The sequence below is a fragment of the Benincasa hispida genome, chromosome 5, assembly GCF_027475165.1.
Source record: "Benincasa hispida cultivar pf3 chromosome 5, pf3_genome.v1.1, whole genome shotgun sequence".
NCBI lineage: Eukaryota > Viridiplantae > Streptophyta > Magnoliopsida > Cucurbitales > Cucurbitaceae > Benincasa > Benincasa hispida.
This window is the reverse complement of record NC_143482.1, coordinates 58081005-58105568: the sequence shown is the minus strand read 5'-3', so window position 1 is coordinate 58105568 and position 24564 is coordinate 58081005. Positions and strand designations below refer to the sequence as shown.

Below are 24564 nucleotides of genomic sequence, written 5' to 3'. Positions count from 1 at the left end.
AATTATTCTATAAAGGATTAGTGGGAGCTTAAGGAGCGAGATGTATTTACAGGGGTAAAATAATAATTTTGACCTAGCTGTAAATACGAACAACCTGTGAATGATCGACTTACTAATTGTGGTTAAAATGAACAAAAATATATCTACAGTGAAGAGAGTGCAATTATCAAGCTATAGTGGTGTGTCTCATAAGTTAACAAATATTGATTAATTCGGTCTAAAGAGTTTAGCCAATTAAGTCTATCAGGTCTTTCGTAAAATTATATCTTGGATTAGTGAATTGAGCAAATTTGAAATGTTCAAATTTGAAATTAGAGTTTTAAATTTGAAGTGTTCAAATTCGATTTAGGGTTTGTTTAATTATATTCGATATAATTAAACGTTCAATTTATCGAAATAAAACATAATTGAAGAGTTTAAAATATTTAAATATTGAATTACATGAATAGGATTTATGTTTAAATTAGGTGTTTGATTAATTTAATATTTGATATTAAAATATTTAATTAATTAAAAATTATTTAAATTAATTATTTAAATCATTTTTCATCTTTAAAAATCAAATCCAAATTTGATTTTTATATTTGAATTTAATTTTGAAGAACATTAAATTAAAATTAAGTAAACTGAAAAACAAAATTAGAAATTCCACTTTCAGTAGAATTTTCCAATTTTTCATCTTTAATTGAAGTGGTTTAATCTTAATTAAACACCTAGCCCACTTTGAAAATATTCTTTGAGGTGTCATTGATCTGAAGCTCAACTAGTTATATGATTTTCATAGTTAAAAGCTTCAGATTTTTGAAGTAGAGAGTATTCATGCAAGTTTGAAAATTGATGTACTGGGTTTTCTCTCCAAACCCTCTTCCTCCTCAATCCATTTCACTTCAATTAGAGACTCCACCTCTCAATCTGAGTTAAAGGATAGCAGAGAAGATCATTGTGACAGTCTATTGAAAATTTGGAGATCAATTTCGTGGAGAGAAGCTAGAATCAAAGAGTTTTATCAAATGTTGTATCTCATGAAATCCTTTCTCTGCAAAATTTGTTTTTAGCATGCATTTGAACTCAAACTAAGTATAATTAGAGTGTTTATTGATTCTTATTTCTTTCATTGTATGTTAGTTTACTCTATCAATTGGTATTAGAGCATGATTTAAGCACTCAATTAACGTTAATTTGAGTTTGGTGGATGGATTTCTAAGAATGCATGTTTAGTTGAGTGATATGGTTGAAATTCAACTTTGGCATTAGTTTTCTCTTTGATTATGAAGTTTAATTTGAAATTGGCTCTTGTTTCATGAGTTTTTACGTGTGCTCTAGAGTATGTAATTCTATTAGAGTAAATAGAGTTCAAATTAGGCTATAATTAAAGATTGAAGCAAGCTTGGACAACTGAAAAAACTTGAGTTGAAGCTACTGTCAGGCAACATTGCAACGCTGTCCACAGAGCGTTATGAAACCTGCAGCATTGCAACGCTGCTCTTGATGAAACCTGCGGCATTGCAACGCTGGGATAGAGCGTTGCAATGTTGCTCATCCTAGCCCAGAAAGACGTGCGCATTCGTGAGCCGGTTCGCACGGGTGAAGCCGGTTCGACCAGTTTGGTTCTCTTCTGGTCCGATTAAGCCTCAATTGGTATTTAGTGGCCAGTTCAGGTCTGGTTTGAGTGGTTTAGGCTCAATTTGAAGTTGTTTTTGGATTAATTTTGTAATAATGAGTTATGTTGCTTGCTTAGAATGTCAAAGTTGAACCATATTGATGTTGTATAATTATTTTATGCATGTGATGTATATTATATTTCAAATTAAACATGTTTGTGCATATAGTATGTCATTTAGATTTAAAATCCCACCATAGGAAAGCATGTTGCATGCATAATATTATGTTATAAGTTCGTTATAATATATATAGTATGCATGTTTAGGATTTCTTAAAATTAATATAAGTGTTATGTTAATTTTGAATGCCTTTGATGTATGTTATGGTTGGATAACATATCTATTGTTTTATAAATTATTATAAAATCAGATTAGACATTAAAATCCATAACAAAGATTAACAGTATGCTCACTTAGTTAGGTTAACAACTTGTTTTAATAATTAAAATTGTTGGAGTTGATGCCCTAAATCTCTAGGGTCTTGTAGTTTGTAAACACATATATGAACAAACTCTTTGTGATTTATAATCTGAGATATTATATTCATTTCAATCTATAATATATGAGATATTTTAGTTGCATTAACCACAAACTAATAAATTAAGATCCATGGTTATCGTTGTAACTTAAGCAAGTATGTGGAGACATACAAGTGGATCGTGCATTAAGTGATAACTTAAATGGTCTGTAGTATATGGATAAAGGAGGGAAACTTTATCCTGGTGACACTACGGATACGGCCCGTTTCGTATATGTTACAAGTGTTGTAAAGTGCTACAAATTATCCGATTCTGATCATTCATTTGGAGACATGCGAGCGAGGGTGTCCTATATAAAGGAGTTTATATTAGACCGGACCACAAAATGTTTAGTCTCGTTATATAACGCCGTTCATGATAGAGACTTTCATTTCACTAGGATGACCATAGGTAACATGACTTTAATCCTAAGTGAGTTGTGAACGAGCCTATGAGGGCGGTTCTTTGATTTGCATGAGTGCAAGTGGCCAGATCGCCGACTCAAACCTACCACTTTGGGGATTCGCTTGATTGGGGAGCTGGGAACTCAGCTACACAAGACGAAATTCACTCCTTCCCCGAAGCAGGGGTAAGTAGATAAATTGCTCCCTTAAGAGCTGATTCTGAGGCTTGAACAATGTGGCGCCACATCTTTTCTTGGCCTGAGAAGGGTTTAGTCATAGTAGGACTATGATCTATTGTTCATTAGAGGAATCAGTGGTACTTAAGGAGTTAGATGTAACTACAGAGGCAAAACATCAAATTGGCCCAACTGTACTTACAAGCGATTTGTGAAGGGTCATCGTACTGTTGATTGGTTATATTCGATGGACACAAAAATATATCTGTAGTGCGAAGAGTGCAGCTATTGGTCTTTAGTGAAGTGGCCGACAGTTAATGGATGGTGGATATCGCGATTAAAGAGTTTAGTCAGTTATTCACGTACCGTTAAAGCTTCAAGCTACAGGTCTATAAGATCCCCTTAGTAGCTCAATGGATTCATGTTGAGAATTAGGTTTTAGGTTAGTTTGAAGTGTTCAAATTAACAAGAGAGATTTTGATTATATATGATATAATTAAATTAGATCAATTATATGTGATATAATTGATATAATGTATTTGATACATTATTTGATTGGGGGAATTAATATAAATGTGATTTATATTAAATGCCATAAATGAGAAAAAGAACTATAGTTTATATATTTCATATGATGAAATATTAAAACTATAGGTTATAAATATAATATGATAAATTAGTTATTATAGTTATTTATAAATATTAATTATGAGATAACTGATATTTTGGTTTCTCCAATAATCACCTTAGTGGGTGGTATTAGACAGTTTGTGGCTAACGGTGGGATAAAGTTGAAAATAGTTTTCATTTTTATAAAACACACGCAAAGAAAAGGATCAAGTTATCAGATAGCTTGTCGAGAGAGTAAACGATCATATCGGTTCACTATACGATAGTGCCATTTTGCTACACGATCGAGGAACGAGTCTATGCGATAGACTGATATCTTCTACATGATTCCTCTGTTTAGTACTCGACCGTCTACTCAATCGTTCTTTCTCTTCCATTCCTCTTTCCTTTTACCAAATCCATACATAGTCCACAACTCCTGGATTCTCCTATCGAGAATACCAAGGTAGCCTCGTGGCGGTGTCGAGTTTATGTTCGAGGTTCGAGGATCGAGTTATACTTGGTGGTGATCGGGGATCTTCCAAATACTTACTACGTTCATGCTGTTGCACGTGTTGCTGATAGATCGAGGGAATACGTGAAGAAAAAGGTTCTTCAAAGATATTGTACTCGATCCTTTGTTTTTTGATTAAGAAGCGTGTTTGTAATTCATCTTAATGCATAACTGTTCTGTTTGATCGTAAATGTATGTGTTCTTTCACAATGGGGTTTGGAACGATTTGCTTCCGCTCATTGGTTCTCTAGATTTAGAGTTCCTTCAAAAACAAGTGGTTATCTTATAAAATATGGCTACAAACTCAATCGATTCATAATCCTGTCTAGGGCTGAAGGTATTTAAGTTGACGGTTTATGTAACACCTCCTACCTGGGGATTATGACTGAAATGTTGAATGTTGTTAATCAGTTTTATGAGCTTGCGTGAGCAGTGTGAGGTTTAAAATTGGTTTAATACCCTACATCGTAGGCTTAAATCCAAATATAAATGTTATACTTGGATAAATCATATAGACTTCAGTGGGAGATTAGCACTTCAGTGGGAGATTACTTAGCCGGAATATACCAAGTAAAATAATACCCAAATATTTAAAACGCTTCAGTGGGAGATTAACAATATATACGATATATCGTTTTTAGCTCTCGTGTCCCCAAAAGTTCATATCGTGAGATCTATGCTCCTCTTCATGTCGCTTTTACCGTGACTGCTCCATTTGGAAAGTGTTTGCATGGGTCAATAACAAGGTGAATGGGAGAAGTAGTTCATAGTAAGTGGTGAAGGAAATGTGTCAACATATCCTATGGTCTCCTTCATTAGTTTGAATTGTGAGATTCCTATTTTGCGCCTGCTGTCGTTTTTAGGCAGCACTAGCTAGTCACTAACCACAACGTACCATTAGAAGGGTTGTAACATAGGATTCGGATAAACCTAAGCTTCAGGAATGAATTGGGTTTTATAGTTTCGTCTTGAACATTATCTTCCAGTTTGAGGGCATGTTCATACCGTTCTATAAAATCTGAAAATGGCGGGTCACACTTACAAGAGTTACTAAATGTTAGTTCTTGACCGAAAACTGTAAACAAACTACTATAAGAATAAGAGTTATTCTGGATATAGTATTTGGTCAAGATTGTCTTGCTTCAGTGAAAGAGTATTTGACTGCTCCTCAGTAGCATCTATTCTCACTCACTAAAGTATCTTTGCAAATAAGTAAAGAAATATGGGTACTTTATTACGTTTGCTAAAATTGGTTTTAAATGCATAAGTTTAATAGAATTTGTTTATTTTTCAACAATGTCGAACTCGATTATACAACTTCTTGCTTCCGACTAATTCAATGGAAAAGGTTACTCTAACTGGAAATCGAACATAAATACAATTTTAGTGGTTGATGACCTGAGGTTTGTTTTAATGGAGGAATGTCCCCCTCTTCTTGGTTCAAATACCAACCGAAATGTTCGGGAACTTTATGATAGATGAGTAAGGGCTAATGAGAAGTCGATGGCCCACATCTTGGTGAGCATATCTGATGTGCTCAATAAGAAACATGAAACCATGCCTACTACTCGTGAAATCATGGCATCGTTGCAAGAGATGTTCGGGCAACAGTCATTTTCAGTACGACATGAGGCTATAAAATATGTTTATAACTCATGTATGAAAGATGTGACCAATGTTAGGGAGCATGTCCTGAACATGATGGTCCATTTTCATATTGCAGAAGCTCACGACGCTATCATAGATGAGACTAGTCAAGTTAGTATGATCTTGGAGTTTCTTCCGAAGAGCTTCTTAACCTTCCGAACTAATGCTGGAATGAATAAGATTAATTACAACCTGACTACTTAATTTGAGAGTTATTTAAGAAGTATAAAAGGAGTTATAACTCCCTCTCCAACCATTTCATCTTCATTCATGAAAAGAGAAATATGACTTTTTTTTTTTGGGTGATGTTGATTCATTGGTACATATCACAAAGAAAGAGAAAGAGTTTCACTATACAAAAAAAAAAAAAAAAAAAAATCTTCTCCCCTCACACAAAAAAGCACTATATCACAAGAACTCTCTCTAGCAATTTAAGGATCTCACAGTCCTTGATCTTTGTTCGGAGAATAGCAAAGAAATCGAATGGTGGTGTCTTGCTATGAGTTCGTGTTCGTTCGTGAGTTTGGGAATGAGTTCCTGTGTTCGTGAGTTTGTAGAAAGGAGGATGATTGCGTTGAAGACAACCTTCAAGAGGTATTCTTCTTTTTCCCATAAAAGCATGTTGTATGTATATTTATCCTGTACATGTTGCATATTTTCTCTACTTTTTAAGGGTGTTCACTAAAACCGCAAAAACCAAACCGATTGGAAAATAAAAAAAGAAACCGAATTCTGCAGTACAGTTCGGTATAGTGTAATTCCAAAACCGAATTATTCAGTTTGGTTTGATTTTAAAATAAAAAACTGAATCGAAACCTAATCAAACTGCATGTTTTAAAAAAAAAAAAAAATTATATATATTATTTGTATTTATCAATTATATCCATATCCACTTTGACTTGACCATTTACTCACTTAGGGTTTGAAAATTGAAAGAGAATCTCCACTTTCACTCTATCCTACCCTTCCACCACGCTGCCCTCTCCCTCAGACCCTCACTTCCAATCACATAATGCAGATCTCGCCCATATGACGCCCCCTTTTGTCTCTTTGACCTTGACTCTCTCTCACCCTGTCACCCTCCGCGCACCCATCTCAGCGCCTCTTACGATCTCGTCTGACATCAATGGTCTCATCTCACACACTTTACCTCCCCCTCATTATCCTTCGTGCCGTCTTCTGTCTTTGGTCTCTCTCACTCCCAGCCTCTACTCAAAATTCAGAACTCAAATATAACTTTATCAGATCTCCGTCAAATCTCATTCGTCCTTCAGATCGTGTGACGCTCAAATTGAAATCGACGCACCCAAACCAAAATCGAACTGGACCGAATACTCTTCGAAATCCAACTTTATGATTCAATTCGATTTAATGTAATTTCAAAATCGAATTATTCGATTTGGTTCAGTTTGACTTCCAAAACGAACTGAACCTAACCATGAAAACCCCTACTGTTTTTTTTAGTTTCAAAATGAATAACATTGGCACATGAGTTCATACACTTCCATTATGGATTTCAATCCTTCATTTACACTCTCTATTATGTTTCATTTTGAAAAATATTGTGTGAAACTTATAACTATATGAATTGAATCACTAAAATTTTATAGGTCAATCAATTTAAACTCTAAGTTATAATTTCTTTTGAGAATTGCATATGCATCAACGATATAAACATCCATTTTGTAAAACTAACGTTGAAGAAATTTACACAATAAATTGTCTTTTGCATAAGGTTTCTTGAGAGACGTGGTTCGTGGAGTTGAATTTGAGTTTATGTAGATTGAGACAAATGTGGTTTAATCTCTAACACTTGATCATTTGATTCTTTCTCTTGAATGTGTATGCTTCACTTGGGAGATGAATAACATGAATATTCTTAAAGTTGAAGTCTGAGAAGATTGTTTCTGATCTTCAAAGACTTGTGGCTTTAAGGAGCGTTTAGTTTTGAGAGTTTAAAGAATCCTCTAATAGGTGGAGAGCTCTCTCTAATTTCTCTTTGGGGTCTTAAAATTATGAACCTCTCAAATGAAGAGGAGCTTCTTTACTGATAGAGTTCCTAAGGAGGTAATGTGAGCTTGACTTGGATGGTCCTTTGGCTTAATCAATTGGATTTTGGTCTTGATTGGTTTTTGGGCCAAAAGAGCATTTTTTTTGGCTCAATGGCGCCTGACCAAGCATTATTAACCCAATTATAGCCAATAATTTGCTTATTCAATCCAATGGTCATATAAAAAATACGTGACTTTATTGGAATCTCCAAATTTTTATCTTCAATTTTAATTTGAGACATATGTCGACTTTTCATTAGTTCGAAATTTTATAATTTATAATTTCCTCATTAATTTGAGAAATGATCCTGCAATTTGTGAGTTATCAAAATCTCTCGTTCAACAAAATTCTTTTTGGCCTTGGTTGATCTTTGGGTCAAAAGAGCCTATTTTTGAGTTTAAATATTATGCCCCAACTAGATCAAACCAACTTATTCAATCCAATGGTCATGATAAAGACACGTGGCATTATCAAAATTCGCCATTTTTTTTTATTTTCAATTTCAATTAGAGACACTTGTCATTTTATAATTAGGTAAAAAAATATTATAATTTGTGATTTTGTCATTAATTCGAAAAATAACATGACAATTTGTGATTGGTCTAATTTTTTCTTTTAATAAACGTAATGAATGGTCTAAATTGATACAAATAATAAGTTTCATATGATATTTATAGAACAAAATTTGAATGAACGTGTAAATTGATACATTTCCGAGGGGTTTTTACTTTTAAAAAAATTATATATGTATATTCTTCCAATATTGTAGGAGACTTTATGCGACCGACAGTGGAAGTGCAACGTGTATAGAATTCATTGGACAGTGCGTGAAGGGATCTTAACTATTCACCAATTTCTTGCCATTGTATAGATCTAATGCATTAATTCCCACACCGACACCCCCCACTCTTTTTGCCCTTTATTTTAGTACGATTCTTTTTGTATATACATATATATATTTTTTAATTATTTATTTTTAAGAAAAAAGAAATTAAAAGAAGATTGAAATATTATTTTGGTTCCGATGCTTTGGAGTTTGTTCAATTTTAAATCGTATTTTCAAATGTATAATTTTAGTCTTCGAATTTTCAATATATCTTAAATTTAGTCATTTAAAATAATATTTATCAAAATTAGTTAGCTAATAAAAACAATTTTAGTGCCGAAATACCTTTCCAATATATATATATATATATATTTCCAAAATTTATAATAGATAATAAAAGTTTTGAAAAAAAATCTAGAAACTAAATTTAAGATTTATTAAAAATATGAGAACTAAAATTGGACATTTAAAAATATAGAGATTAAAATTGAACAAACATCAAAATACAGGAATCAAGATAGTATTTTAACCCTAAAAAATAAATAATTTAGAGCAAATTATTTAGAGGTTAAATTATAGGTTTAGTTAGGTTCATGTTCATCATTTACCTTTTTAATATGATTTTTTTTTTCTACTAAAACTGTCTAATAAATTTTTAAACTTTTAATTTTGTATTTATTAAATTTATGAAATTTAGAGAAATAGTTCAATCAATTCTTGATATTCCAATTTCATATCAATGTTACTCATAAATTTCAATAACTGAGTTTATGGATCTATTAAATACTTTTAAAGTTTGGAAATTTATTTATTTTTTGTTTAATAAGTGGGTGGAGGAATTGAACTTCTTATCTCTAGATACGAAAGTCATGTCAATACCACTAAATAAAGTTCACTTTAATTTTAAAGTTTGGAGATTTATTAGACATAAAATTAAAACATCTAAGACACTTTTGAAATATAAGGACTTACCAAACATAAAGTTGAAAGTTCATTTGGTTCATAAGTTAACATATAATTTAATCTTAGTTAAATTAGGGGAAAATACCTTTTGGTCTCTAATTTTGGGTCTAATTTTCATTTGGTTCCTAATTTGCAAAATGTTGTACTTTTAGTATTTAAGTTTTGAGTTTGATTTTAATTCGATTTTTAGCTTTCAAAATGTTACAATTTTACATTTGAGTTTTGTTTTAATTTGATCTCTATGTTGATGTTTACACTTTTAATCTAAATATTCCACTAAATAATCACTTTCAATCTTTAACGTTAATGTCTATTAATTGATTTAAAACAATTGATTGATTAAGTTTTACAAATTTTTTATCGCTATTAAAAATAATTTAAAAAATTTATTTTATAATTATTTTAAATTAATTAATAGACATTAACCTGATCGAAATGAGTATTTAATTGGATGGTTTATAAATTAATTAAAAAAATTTGTTCATTCGTGAAAGTGAAAGCACATCCAACATGAGTTAACACTTCAAATTTAATTTCTTCATTTCATTCACTTAGTCACTATTTATACCTAAGTTTTTTTTTTACTCCGTCAAAATTTTATATCAAACTTTTAAATCCAAGACTTTTTTCCCCTTTTGATAAAGAAAAAGTTACATAATCCACCAAATGTTCAAAACTAAATTGTTATTATAAAATAAAAATCACAGGCATCAATTATGAGATTCAAAGTATAGAAAGAAAGTAATAATAGGCTAAATTTCAAAGAGAAATTTGTGAACTCTACCTTTTATTTTAAAAATATCCTTAATTCTTTTTTTTAAAATTTGCAATCATATATATATATATATATATATATATATATTTTGACTTCTCATGAATATTTTAAAACTATCGTTAAAATGTTGAACAAAAATTTGAGACCTAAAAAATAGTAAATAAACAAAATTTATCTCAATCCCAACTGTCATTACCACACTCATTTCAAGTGTCAATTTATATGATTTACTTTAAGAATACTGATAAAATATTATTAATAAAAGAGGGGAAAAAAAGTACAATTTTGATCCTTAAGTTTTGATTCTAATTTTTCGTTGGTTCCTATATTTCAAAATGTCATACTTTTAATCTTTAAGCTTTGAGTTTGGTTTCAACTTAGCCCTACAACCCTACATTTTAATGTTACAACTTTATCTTTGAGATTTGAGTTATATTTCAATTTGGTCCATACGTTTTAAGATTTACATTTTTAACCTTAATTTTCTCATAAATACTTACTTTCTGTTTTTAATTTTAATGTCTATTAATTAATTAAAAAAATTTCACTCCATAATTCTCTCAAATTAATTAATAAACAGTAACATCGAAACCTGAAAGTGAATAATTAATAAAAAAATCAAGATTAAAAATGTAAATCTAAAGTCTTAAGAACCAAATTGAAACAAAACTCATAATTCAATTGTAAAATTATAATATAATTTTTAAATCTAGAGACTAAATTGCAATCAAACTCAAAACGTAAAAACTACAAACCTCATTTGATAACCATTTGGTTATTTTATTTTATTTTTAAAATTTAAACCTATTCATCCGCATTTCTTACCATGATTTGCATCTTTTTAAGTATAATGATTGATTTAATTTGGATGTGGAAATAGTATCCATAAACTTAATTTTCAAAAATAAAAACAAAAAAACAAAATAGTTACCAAATTGTGTCTTAGCTTTTTATTTTTGATTTTTTAAAATTAAGATTATTTTCTTCCAATTTTTTTAAAAATAAATTACATATTTATTCAATATAATGATTGAACTCTTAGTCAAATTCTAAAAATAAAAATAAGTTTTTAAAAATTTTATTTTTTTAAATTTTTAAATTTTGACTTGACTAGATAAAAAGTAAGATAACAAAAGAAGAAATTTGATGATGAAAATTTTAGACTTAATTTTTAAAAACAAAAACCATTACCAAAAGTCACTATAACATTTTGAAACATAAATAACAAATGTAATTCTACTGAAAATCTGAGACCAAAAAGTATTTTTCCAAAAAAAAAAAGGAAAATACTAAAAGAAAAAAACAAAAACAAAAACAGCGCAGAGAAAGAATATATAGTATTGGAATTATATTGGATGACGCAAGAAAAATACTATGCAAACAATCAGACGCAAAGGAATTTTGCATTGCTTATACCCAAAAAAAAGAAAAAAGAAAAAAAAAAGTAGAATTCTTATGTACTTCAAACTCTTTGATCTCCGTAATTTGCGAAGAAGATCTCTACAATCTCTCTGTTCTTCTTCGCCTCAGGGCCGGCGAGCAATCAAATGTACGTTTTCTAAGTTCCGATCGAGCGAAGAACGAATCAATGAACACGATGAACAACTTGATTTTGCCAAATCGATTACCAGCAATTACAATCGCAGTAAAGATCACCAGAGCGAGGCTTCCATGGCCGGAATCGGAACTGGAAGCTTTTTTCCCTATATATTTTTCCTGAATCTAGCTTGAAACAGAGCATATTATTCAATACGAAAGCCTCAATTCGATTACAGTGTAAATAGAGCCTAAGATCTCACTCCATCATCGAAATTCTTCGAGTAATTAACCGAATCGTATTTGAAAGTTTGAGGAAGACCGACGCGATCAGATCGAATCAGTTTACGGAACTCAGACCTAACCTTATAGAAAAGATGTCTGAAACTACCTCTGCAATTAGATCCAAGAGCTTTAGTTTCTTCATCGTTCATCTCCAGATCTCTAGTGAAGGCAGCTTTGCGAGAGAGGATCCAGGACCATCCCCAATCCCACCACTTCCGGAGAGAACTTCCGGTGAAATCGCGCATTGACGACACGGATTTGGATCTGCGAAATGGCCAGGAAACAACAGGCGAAGAAATCGGCTGGATCTTGAAGGAAATGGAAGAGAGCCTTCGGCGTATGGTTTGAGCGGAGTCCGGCTGCGAGACAGGGAGAGCGTCGTTGAGAGGCCGCGTCGGTAGAAAGCTCCGCCGTGGAATGGAAGCCATGGCGATGGAAGTGCGGCGGTGGAAGGAGTGACGACGGTGATCGGAGGGCGGTGAGAAGGGAGAGAAGTGAGAGGTGTGTTTGGCAATGAGAAGGTGTTTTATTCGGTTTTGGCGGGGGGTTGAAAGATGATTATCGTGGGCCCCTTCTAGTTCTTATGTACTACTTCTCACTTCACTTTATTTAAAATATAATTTTTTTTTTTTAAAAAAAGAATACTCACATCACATTATATATATACACAATTGCCTTCTATTAAAACCATAAATTAACAATGGGACAGTTATAAATATATACATTAGACTCAAAATAGTAGTAGATATAACAAAATATAAAAAAATTATAAATATTATCAAATTTAAATAATCTATTCATGATAGATTATATTATTAATAGGAGTCTATAGACCATATCATTGGAAATAGTCTATCAATAATAGAAGTCTAATAGATTTAGGGGTCTACAACGATAGAAGTTTATCGCTGATAGATTTGTCTATATTTGCAATCTTTTTTAAATGATGTTATACACTTGGTTATTATTCTTTTCTTTGCATTCATTTAGTAAAGCTTGGAGAAAACTTATAATTATTTTTTAAAAAAATTCATAAACATTCACAAATGAATTAATTTAGGCTTGGAGGCAGAATTTTCTTTTAAAATTGTCCATGTATTTACTTCGATCGTCTATTTAATTAAACCGATATTTGAAAAAGTGTATTCACATTTGAGAATTAATGCATGACTGATTTTTAAAGGTAATAATCGCAGTTAATGGTCTAAGTTGATTGACTTATGAAATTTTAGGAGTTCAATTGACTTAAATTATAAGTTTCACACGATATTGATCCATCTTAAAGCTTATTAGTACAAATTGATATTTGCCTCATCTTTTTAGGCTAACAATACTCAATGTATAATTAATGAAGTCTTTTTTAAGCATAACCCTTAATTTTGCAGTCATAATATGGTTTTGCTCCACTTTTTAAAAATTATAAATGATGACCTTATACCATTGTTAGAATCTATCAAGAGTGTGTTAATTATCTATATTGCTTTCTCACGATTTTAGAGAGTGTGAAATTTAGGTGACCTGATTGTAGTGCTCTCACACTCTTGGGCTCTTCCCTCTCCGTGTTACTACTCATGCTTCTCCTCCTTTCCTTGAACTTGCATTCAATTAAATTCAATGTAATGCACTCTCACATTAGGGCTCTTCGTCTTCTCTTACTTTGTCATGCTCCTCTTTACTCTCTCACTCATGCTTTCCTCTTCAAACTCTCATTAATAGTGTATGAGAAACAATATTAATAAGTAATATGTTGTTAATGTACTTTGACAATTATAAATATTCGTCCTTCATTATTTTCAAAAATTGGGACAAACGATATTAACTATTCCAAATTTAGGTCATATGAAAAGACTTATAATAAATGACTACAAATTTCTTTTTCTTTTAAAGAATTGACTTTTTAGTCTCTAAATTTCTAGTAATAGATGAGTTTCATCTCCAAAGTTTGAAATCGTACGATTTTAATTCTCTTTGTAATAATAGTTTAAAAATGTCTTTGAGTAATTTCCTTTATTAATTTAAATGTTCACATGACATTTTAAATTATAAAATTGCATTTTCACTCTCTTCTTCCTCAAACCACCACCCTCGCTTCTCTCTTTTTCACTAGTTATTATTTTGAGGATAAACTATAGTAAATACCCTCGAACTTTCTTCTTTGTTTAAAAAGTAACAATGTAATTTCAAAAGTTGTAATATTATCTCTAAATTTTCGTAAATGGTTCAAAACTATTCTTAGGGTATAAATCTTTTAGAATGTTGAGCATAAAATCAAGACTTAAAACTATGTGTTGATCTAAAATGATGTGGTGATCTAAATTTGCGTTCTATGTCACCTACCACACCTTTCTTATTTGAATTTTCATCCAAATTCTAAATAATTTCTACTCACCAAGGGTATTTCTGAAACATTTATGATGTTCAGAGGTCATATTGCAAATTTTGAAAGTGTTAGGGTCTTTTTTAAACAAATTACAAAGTTCAAGTATTTTTTTTTATATAATTTAACCTTATTTTTTAATTTAAAATTTCCAGTCAATATTTAAATTTTAAAAAATATATGTTGAGAAATGTGTAAACCTATTCTTAAAACTCGAAGACTAAAAATATAAAGTTTAAAATCTTAGGTACTAAATACACCTATTATTGAAAATTCAGAGATTAAAAAGATGAAATTTCCAAAACTTTTGTAAGAACATGCAAGGATCGAAGAATTTGAACCTGGTGTTAATAGCTACTTCTCACGGTGTCGTAAGAAAGTATTTTATTTTAAAAAAGTCAAAATGAGTATTGTTAAACTAGTATCAAGTATATATTATCAATTTCAAAATTAAAGATTAAATCCATACTTTTTTATTGCTTTCTTTAAAAATATAATTCTCTAAAATTTACATTCAACTCACTTTTTAATCATTATGGTTGCAAAACTTTAATACAAATTACCCTCAAAAGGTGATAAGCTTCAAATTGAATAAAGTAATATTGGATGGATTTTGATAGTTGACCATTCATTTTTAACCAAAAAAATCTAATTTTGCCAGCTAAAATATAAGCTTCATGATTAAAATATAAGTAAAGTTACAATCTTACTCTTTAAATTTTTTCTTTTCAGTCTAATAACTTTTTCCACAACTTTTTATATTTTTTTAATTTTATTTTGTATTTAATAAGTTGTTAAATCTTAAAAGTGTCTAATAATCTATAACTATAGATTTTTTTTCTAATAATTCATTGAAATATTTGAAATTTATTTTAAAATTAATAAAATTGTTAATTATAAATTGACTAGTGTATCTAATAGGATCTTAAACTTTAAATTTTATGTCACATAAATTCATAAAGTTTACACGTTTTAAAATGTAGACACTTTACAAAATTCACCGGTCTATTAAAAAAAAAAAAGTTCAAAGGTTAATTACATACCAATCTAAAATTTCATGAACTGAATTTGAAATTTAAACTATTAATAGTCTTTAGATTTGAATCTACATCCATTCATGGAATTGTAATATTCTATTTAAAAAAGAAAAAAAAACTTTCAATAGCAAGAAAGAACATAATAATGATTAAAAAAGTATGGTTCTAAAATCATATTGGAAATAAATAATTTATATTGTTTTTTTTTTAAAAAATCTTTTATATATATGTTTAGAAAACAATATCTATTATCTAATGTTTAGAATTAAACCAAAGATAAATTTACTTCTCAAATAGGTGACATGAGGTTTTTTTTTTTTTTTCCTCGGGACATAAAGTGAGAGAATCACATCTCTAACCTCGACATCAATAATATAAGCTTTATAAAAATTGAGTTATGTTCATTTTGACAAATATGTAATATTACCTTGTGAGTGGAATACAATATTTTTAAATATAACAAAATGTCACTGTTTATTAGTGATATGCTAATAGACATCTATCGATATGTTGATAGACATCTATCAATATCTATTATTGACGGATGGATGTTTATCAACATCTATCGATATCTATTATCACTGTTTATCTATTTAATGTTTATCTCTGGGCTTTGTCTATCATTGACAGATAATGACATTTTACTATATTTGTAAATAAGTTTTTTTTTTTTTTTTTTTTTTTTTTTTTTTTTTTTTTTTTTTTTTTTTTTTTTTCTGTACTGAGTTGGGTTGGGTTGGGATGAGGGTGTTTTTTTGGACTAGCTCGAAAATTTGGGTTTGTTGGGTTGGCAACCCAAAAGACCCAAGGAAATTCTCCAACCCAACCCAACCCTTAAAATTCGATTTAGGTTGGGTTGGGTTGTCGGATTATAACTTATTTTTTTTCTTTTTAATTAAAAATATATAAATTTATATACAACAAATGACTAATAACTAAAATCTCACCAAATTCAAATGCTAAATATCAAATATTTATGATATTTATTGCAAACTTTAAACAAAGACAAATATCCTAACAATTTTAAAAGAAAAAATATTAAAAATTCACAAATTAATCAATACAAATAATTAAACTTTTAACAAAGAGTATATATATCTATAAAACTCGGGTTGGATTGAGTTAACCCAAATTTCTTTTTAGTCAATCCACGACCTAACCCAACCCAACAAAAATAGAAAATGTTTAACCCAACCCAACCTAGAAACAAAACTAACCTAACTCAATTCTTACATTTTGGATTGGGTAGTCTGGATTGTTCGAATTGTCGGGTTATTTGAACACCTCTAAGCGGTTGACATATACCATATTTGCTAACTACATGGAATTAGCAACTAAAGAGAAGAATGGCAAGAAAATTGGTATTGGCTTTAGGAAACAGAGCATAATTTAATCTGTAAATGTATTGCAATAAACATTTCAATTAGAGAAATTAATAGCTATAAATTTCTCATGAAATGTTTTGAGATGCAAGATGACAATATTTATGAGCCCAGCCTGGTGAACTCCATTATTTTTTCAAGGGGACCATTGACATTTATTATTTATTCTTCCATTATTATTATGTATATATTAATATTATAATATATATATTTATAGTTATGATCAATTTTCAAAAAAAAAAAAAAACAAAAAAACAATACACCATGTTTTTGAAAAGTTTTTAGATTAAAAAAAAAAAAACTTTTCTGCTAGTAACTGGGATTTTTTTGTAAAATAATACAAATTATAGATTTCTTCATGTTAAAAAAAAAATATAAAATCCTTATATATATCTAAATGATAGTAGGCTATAAACAAAAAAATTATTGGATAAATTGACCTTTTGGACTTTGATGCTTGGACAACAAGTGATTTCAAAATCATATAGTCATGTTTTCAAAAGTTAAAAATAAATCAATTTAGACTGGTTATTGTAGCATTTAAAATAATTATTTTTAGATGAAGGATCAAGTGATAGTTCTGAAGAAAGTGATGTTTCGCGTTCTAGCGTACGACATCAAATGATGTTTCTCTTCGGATTTGATAGTCTGACTTAGAACTTATTTGTAATAATTTGCTTCCACTAATTTGTGTAAGTTGTAAAAGTTTATTGTTTCAGAAAGACTCGAAATCAAGAAAGAACAATGCAGCTAGCAGTTGAACGGTTGTCGTCTTCTTTCTGTTAGATCTTGTAACCACTAGAGCTCATCATCGTTGACTGAATCGCCTACACATATATAAACGAAATAAATCGTGAGATTAATGTAAGAGTGAATTGTAATCGAGAGAGCAAGACATTTCGTTCTGTAATACTTTGAAGAATAATAAAAGAGAACCTCCCAATTTGCACAGTAGACGTAGGCCTTTGGCCGAACCACTTAAACTCCTGTGTCTTTTCTTCTTCCTCTATGATCATTTAGATTTTGTTAAGGCATCATTTACACGATCGTGTAGTCCCTATTGCATCGTGTACACGATTGTTTAGCTCCGCGCGCAATCGTCTATACGCTCGTTTAGCTCTTCAACTGTCGTCTAAACGATCGTCTAACTTCAGTCAACTGTCATCTACACGATCGTTTAATGTTTCCTCCCATCGTCTATTTAATTGGCCTATCTTTTAGTTATTGGTGCATCGTCTACACGATCGTGCAGACTTTTGGTAAACGACAGGAGGATTTTTGAGCATTTACATTCTATCTCCCTTAACTCTTGAATCGTTATCAACCGTTAAAACTGAGTGTATTGTGGTTATTAACATGAAGATCTAGTCATCTGGGACAACAAGTGGTATCAGAGCTCAGTGAACAGTTCAAGGCAACTCCAAGATTTAAATTCTTGATTTAGAATAATCAATCTTGAAGAGCAAGAATAGGGGTGATCATCGGCTAGTCGGAGTCGGTTTTTCAACCAGATCGACCCCGAACCGACCAGAATCGATTTGGAATAGCCCAAACCGGTCTTGGCCGTCGACTAAATAGAAACACGATCGGCCAACCGATCGGTCGGTCAGTCGATTTTGGTCGGAAATTTTTTTCCCTTTTTTTCCCTCTTTCTTCCTTTAAAATAAATTATATTTATTTATTAAAATTCTAAGAAAAATTGCTATTAGGTAGAAGTTATATTTAGTTATAAATCATTATCGTTGTAAATAACAATTTTTTAATACAAATAAAAAATCAACTATTTATTAACTTCCTTATCATTCATGTTTAGTTTTCTCTTTTAATTTGTGATTGTGATTCAGAATTCAAGATACTATTTCATATTTTATTATTTTAATACTATAGGATAGAGCCTAGAGGTATTAAAAATAAGATATTGATATGATATATTAAAAATAAGATATTGATATGATTTGATTTGACAACCCTTAATATTTAAGGATTAACATGTCCATTGTTTGAGATTGTGTTACTGTTCGCTTCACTTAATTGCTTAAAGAATCTCTAATACATATCACATATATAAATGAAAACAAAACTAATATGAGAGTCGAGAGTGTACGTCACAAATAGAAACATAGAGTCAATTGTCAAATACAACCCAATTACAATAAAACATAAAGTCAATTGTCAAATACAACAAAACATAAAGTGAATTGTCAAATACAACCAAATTACAATAAAATCAAATGATAAATGTTTAATCGATAACTGGCAACTTTGTAAAATCTGGAAGGTCTTGAATGCCTTTTTCATTGTCCATAACCGCTCTGAATCCTATATAATTAAGATTAAGAAGAGAAAGACAACCTCATTAAGATTTTAATATAACAAGTTACAACTACAAAATACAAATGATGAATAAATACCTTCTTCAAATGATGAAGCTTCTTCCATGTAATGCTGAACTTTAAGATCTATTGGACCAGAATTTAGCCAATTTTGAGTACAAATGAGAGTCTCCACTGTTTTTGGAGCTAATGAACAACGTGATGAATCAACAACACGTCCTCTTGTACTAAAAGCCAACTCAGACGCTACAGTAGATACTGAAATTTCCAAAATATCTCTAGCCATACGACTAAGAACCTCAAACCGATGACTGTTTCTCTTCCACCATTGAAGTATGTCAAAATCACCTTCATTCTTAACATTTGCTTCCAACAAATAAATATCAATCTCTGACCCCTGTTCGAAAGGTGTAGTCTCATCGCCTTCAAAATCAAGATCAATTGTATCATAGACAAAGTGTTCACCCACTTTTTCAGTTGGATCACAATCGATCATGGTTTTCGAGGCTGAGACAATTGGTGTATTAGTAGTAGTACTCCCACTCCCACTCCCATTCCCACTCTGAGTATGGGTAATACTGTACTCATGAAAGAGATGTCTACAATATTGTTTCACTACATTTCCCATAGATTTGGCAACCTCTGGCCCAAAATTTTTTTTAAGGCAAAATGATACAAACCTTAGCTTTTTTCGAGGATCTAGCACAATAGCAACATACAACAATAGTTTATTTTTTCATTGTTCCCCAATACTTATCAAATTTGGCCTTCATGCTATTGGCCATTCCAACTAGCATTGCATTTGCATTACCAGCATTCAAACATATACAATTCTGAACCAGATGAAAAATCATATTCGAAGTGGTGTATAAAGACCCTGGAATTTTCAATGTCACATCATAAAAGACCTTTAAAAACCTAATCAACATCTTAGTATTTGTCCAATCTTCCTTATTTGGTGACAAATCGTGTCTGTAAGAAACATCTTCATCTTCTAATCTATCAAAAGCCTTTTCGAACTTCATAGCTGCCTCAAGCATCAAATATGTAGAATTCCATCTAGTAAGAACATCAAGACACACATAACTCTTAGAAGATTTTTTTTTCAATTTCAATGCAGTTTTTAAATTTCAAAAAACGTGCAGGAGAAGATCTTATAAATCGTACAACATATCAAATATTTTCAATGAAATCATTATGTTCCTTAAAAGCATCACATACTATGAGATTTAATATATGAACACAACAACGAACATGCAGAAATTCTCTACCAAACAATAATCCCTTATTGAATCTTTTCAGAAGATAAGCAATGATATTGTCATTCGAACTTGCATTATCAACAGTCAAAATCATTACCCTTTCAATGCCCTAATCCTCCAAATTCTTTTCAATGGTTTTACCAATAGTATCACCTTTATGATTCTCAATTGGATAAAAATTAAGTATCTTTTTATGTAATCTCCACTCAAAATCTATGAAATGGGCAGTTAGTACCATATAATTTATATTTTGTCCCGATGTCCAACAATCCGTAGTAAGAGAAACTCTATACTTCTTGTTCACAAACATGTCTTTCAAATGCTTTTTTTTCATTAACATACAACTTAAGCACATCTCTAGCCACAGTAAATCGAGACGGAACAACAAATCTAGGTTTACTTGCACATGTTAATCTATCGATAAATTTCTTAAATCCTTTACCCTCCATAAACTTGAATGGCAATTCATCAACAATTACCATTTCAACCAACGCTTCCTGACAACTCTCTAAACTATATGACTCACATATAAGTTTTGACGTATTATCCCCAACATTGTCGTTGGCTTTAGTTTTGAAAGCTAATGTCATTTGGGTTGGATCTCTTTTTTGGTATTTTTTACAATTTTTCAAATGATTTTTCATAGTCCCAGTACCATTACGTTTGGAATGACATGCATAGACAACTCCACAGTACTTACATTGAGTATGAGGGTCTTTAGGATCACCTTTTAGCCTCTCAAAATGATCTCAAACCATGGATTTTTTCACTGCCTTCCTTCTTTTTGGTGGATTTGGAACATCTGATGTCTCATTTCCTGAATCAACATCAACGATATTTATTGTATTGGCATCCGTTTCTTCTACATCTCGTTCAATTTTTGAAGCATCAGTTGTAGTTCCATCAAACTCCATATCTGTTGAATCCACGTAGCTGAACCACAATATATCAAACGTCAGTATCACACAATTCACAAAAACTCAAAGTATTTCAGCTTTACATAAACTCAACAAAACTAATTTCCATTTTTTTGGCCACTGTGCAGTGTGTACAATCTTGAATCTACAATACAATGAATACATTATAATCAGTTAATCACTACCCACACATCCATAAATCAAACTAATTTTCATTGAAATGACTGGAATCTACAATACATTGAAAAGCCTGGAATCTACAATACATTGAAACGGTTGGAATGGAAGATATCAAGATGAAGATACGGACCTGTGAAAGAAAGAAGAAAGTTGGGCTGGAAGTGCCGGCGGCTGGAAGGGAACGAAGTCTGCCGGCGGCTGGAACGAAACTTGTAGCTGCCGGCTAGAACGAAGGAAAGAAGATCGGGGACAAGACAACCAACTAAGATTGGCGTGCGGAGTGGATTGTGCGTCTGCCAGAAGAAAGAAGAAGAGAAGACAGTTTGCATGCAGCGGGCTAAGGGTTCCGATTGCGGAAGAAAGAAGAAGAGAAGACTAAAGTAAAACTAAACCCTAAAGCTAAAAGTAAAATCTAATAATTTTTTTTAATAAATCGGTCGGGTCGGGTCGAGACCCGACCCATTATGCACATCGACCGCCGATACCCTCGGTTAAAAAAACAAAAAATCGACCCCGGTCGATTTATTTAGAATTCCGACCGGATGATTCCATTTCGGTCGGTTTGGGTCAGTCTTATCCATTTTTCGGTCTAACATGCTCACCCGTAGCAACTAACAGATATAAGATTGAGAAATTCGACGACAAGACATATTTTAAATTGTGGAAAGCAAAGATTAAAGCAGTTCTAGGGCAGTAGAAGGCAAATTTGGCCATTACGGACCCTGCGAAGTACCCTGAAACACTTTCTGAGGCAGACAAAGAGACTATGAATCAAATGCATATGGAACCATCGTTATCAATATCACAGACAGTGTTTTGAGGAAAATTGTGGATCAGCCTACAGCCTATACCCTGTGGAATAAGTTGAATGAAATTTATCTCAACAAAGGTCTACTCAACAAAGCCTTCTTGAGGGAAAGATTCTTCACGTATAAGATAAATCCAGCAAAATCCCTCACGGACAATCTTAATGAGTTTAAGAGGCTATCTTCTGAGTTCAGATTGATTGGAGATAACATTAGAGAAGAGAATGAAACATTCATATTATTGAATTCTCTACCAGAAACTTTCAAAGATGTAAAGACTGCATTGAAGTATGGTAGAGAAAGAATCACCACATTTGCTATTATATCAGATTCTCGAGTTGAGAGCATCTCCATTTTACTTTTTTTTTTCTTTTTTTTTTTCCTTTCATTTTTATTTTATTATATATATATATATATATCAATCTTCATTTGTATTATGTAATTAAAATGAATAATGTCAATTATGTATATCATATAATTTTAGTTATATCATAATTCTATTATTTTTTAGCAATATATTCAGATATAAATATAAATTAATATTTATTTTATAAAAAATCTTAAATTATGATATATTATTTTGTTGAGAAAAATGACATTTTAAAATAATATAAATTGTATTGATTTTAAAAGAAATTCAAATCGATAAAAACAAATATGTTATATAAGTTTAAATTATATCAAATTAATTATAAAGTAATAAATAGTCGTAAGGGCATTCTTGGAACTTTATGTAAATTTAAGACATTCCCGAGTAAAAAGCCTAGGAAACAAACATAGTTATCAAAACATTTCCAGATATCTATAAAATTATTTCTACAAAACAAACATGGTAATCTAAAGATGTTGGACATTTATAATTCCTATTATATATAATTTCGGACATGTAAGATTTTAGTTATCTACATTTCCAAAAAAACAAATGACCTCTAATAATAAATATTAACACCATAATGTTTTTTTTTAATTTTATTTTAAAATATTTCATACTTAAAAGATGAGAGAGAATCTATTATAAGATTAAAAACGTCTCAAAATATTGCTGAAATTTAATTATAAAATATTACTAAATTTTAGGACATTTATGAAATATTAGTTATTTAGTAGGCTAATTTCCTAAATTTTTCTTTCAATAAAACTAACTTTTCCACAAAATTAAGTTCGATCATTGTATAGAATAATCGTTGAATAAGGGTATATTTGAATTATCTTTTCAAGTGTTTAATTTTAAAATAAGCCATTTTGAAAACAATTGATATGTTTGTCAACCACTCAAAATAGTTTTTGAAACACATTCAAAGTTCATTTTAAATAGCTTTTATCAAAATGGTTTAAATAAAAAATGAATTTTTTGAAAAACATTTTTCTTTTGGTCAATCCAAACGAGTCTTAAGTTTGTCAATCCGACAAGAAATTAGTTTGTAGAGTATTTTTATTGAAAGCTAATAAGTTTTATATCATACATCTTATAATTAATTGAATATATGTAAAAATACTTTTTAATGATATTTCGAACAAAAACTTATCGAATGGTTGAAATTGCAATACTTGAGAGATAAAATTGTGACACTCATCTAAAAATTCAATTTGATAAAATTGAAAGTTCAAAAGTGATACTATGAGTCAAACCATTCAAGTTGGACCATATCTTTCGAACTTGAGGAAAAGGAAATCCTACGAGTTGGATTGCCTGTCCAATTTTTGTCACACTTGTTAGCAACATGAAAAGCTTCGTTTTTTATATATTTGAAATTTGAATTTAACCTTACCCTAATTTTGTAAAGAATATTACTATAATTTTCTTTAATTCCCATTTTATCGCCCAGTCATACTACACACATCCTAACAGAACTCTATCATCAATCGTAATACATGTAGTCTATCAATAATAGCCTATCATTTTAACCTATCAGTAATAGATTTTAGTGTGAGAATATAAGGGTATGTTTGGATTAACTTGAGAATTTTTTTTTTTCTCTAAAAAAACTCATTTTTATTTAAACACTTTTGATAAAAAAAAAAGAATTAAAATACACTTGAAAAATTATTTTGGAGGGTTGTTAAACACTTCAATTTTTCTAAAATGACTTATTTTTTAAAATTAAACACTTAAAAATGTATTCCAAACATACTCTTGTCAACTAGATATAAAAAAAAAAAAAAAAAAGAAAGATATTTTCTGTGTATTGAAAATAAACTGTAATTACATTCAGAAATCAGAACCCTCGTAAACATTCAACTTGCATAGAAGCAAACAAGGAAAAAAAAAACAATAATAGTAATAACCAAATCAATAGTTCCCCC

General features: G+C 30.4%; 1 protein-coding gene and 1 pseudogene across 1 annotated transcript; both read right to left on the bottom strand.

Annotated features, from left to right (window-relative positions):
• Positions 1-11469: 11469 nt before the first annotated feature.
• Positions 11470-12531, bottom strand: LOC120078122 (uncharacterized). Its single transcript, XM_039032341.2, has one exon. The coding sequence runs from the start codon at positions 12392-12394 to the stop codon at positions 11933-11935; it is 462 nt and encodes a 153-aa protein (XP_038888269.1). The 5' UTR covers positions 12395-12531; the 3' UTR covers positions 11470-11932.
• A 6473-nt stretch (positions 12532-19004) lies between these two features.
• LOC150036277 (uncharacterized) lies at positions 19005-21280 on the bottom strand (annotated as a pseudogene).
• Between the last annotated feature and the right edge of the window lie 3284 nt (positions 21281-24564).

Excerpts from the sequence above, each read along its gene's own strand:
- LOC120078122 (XM_039032341.2), bottom strand. The coding sequence starts at position 12,394 with ATGGCTTCCATTCCACGGCGGAGCTTTCTACCGACGCGGCCTCTCAAC.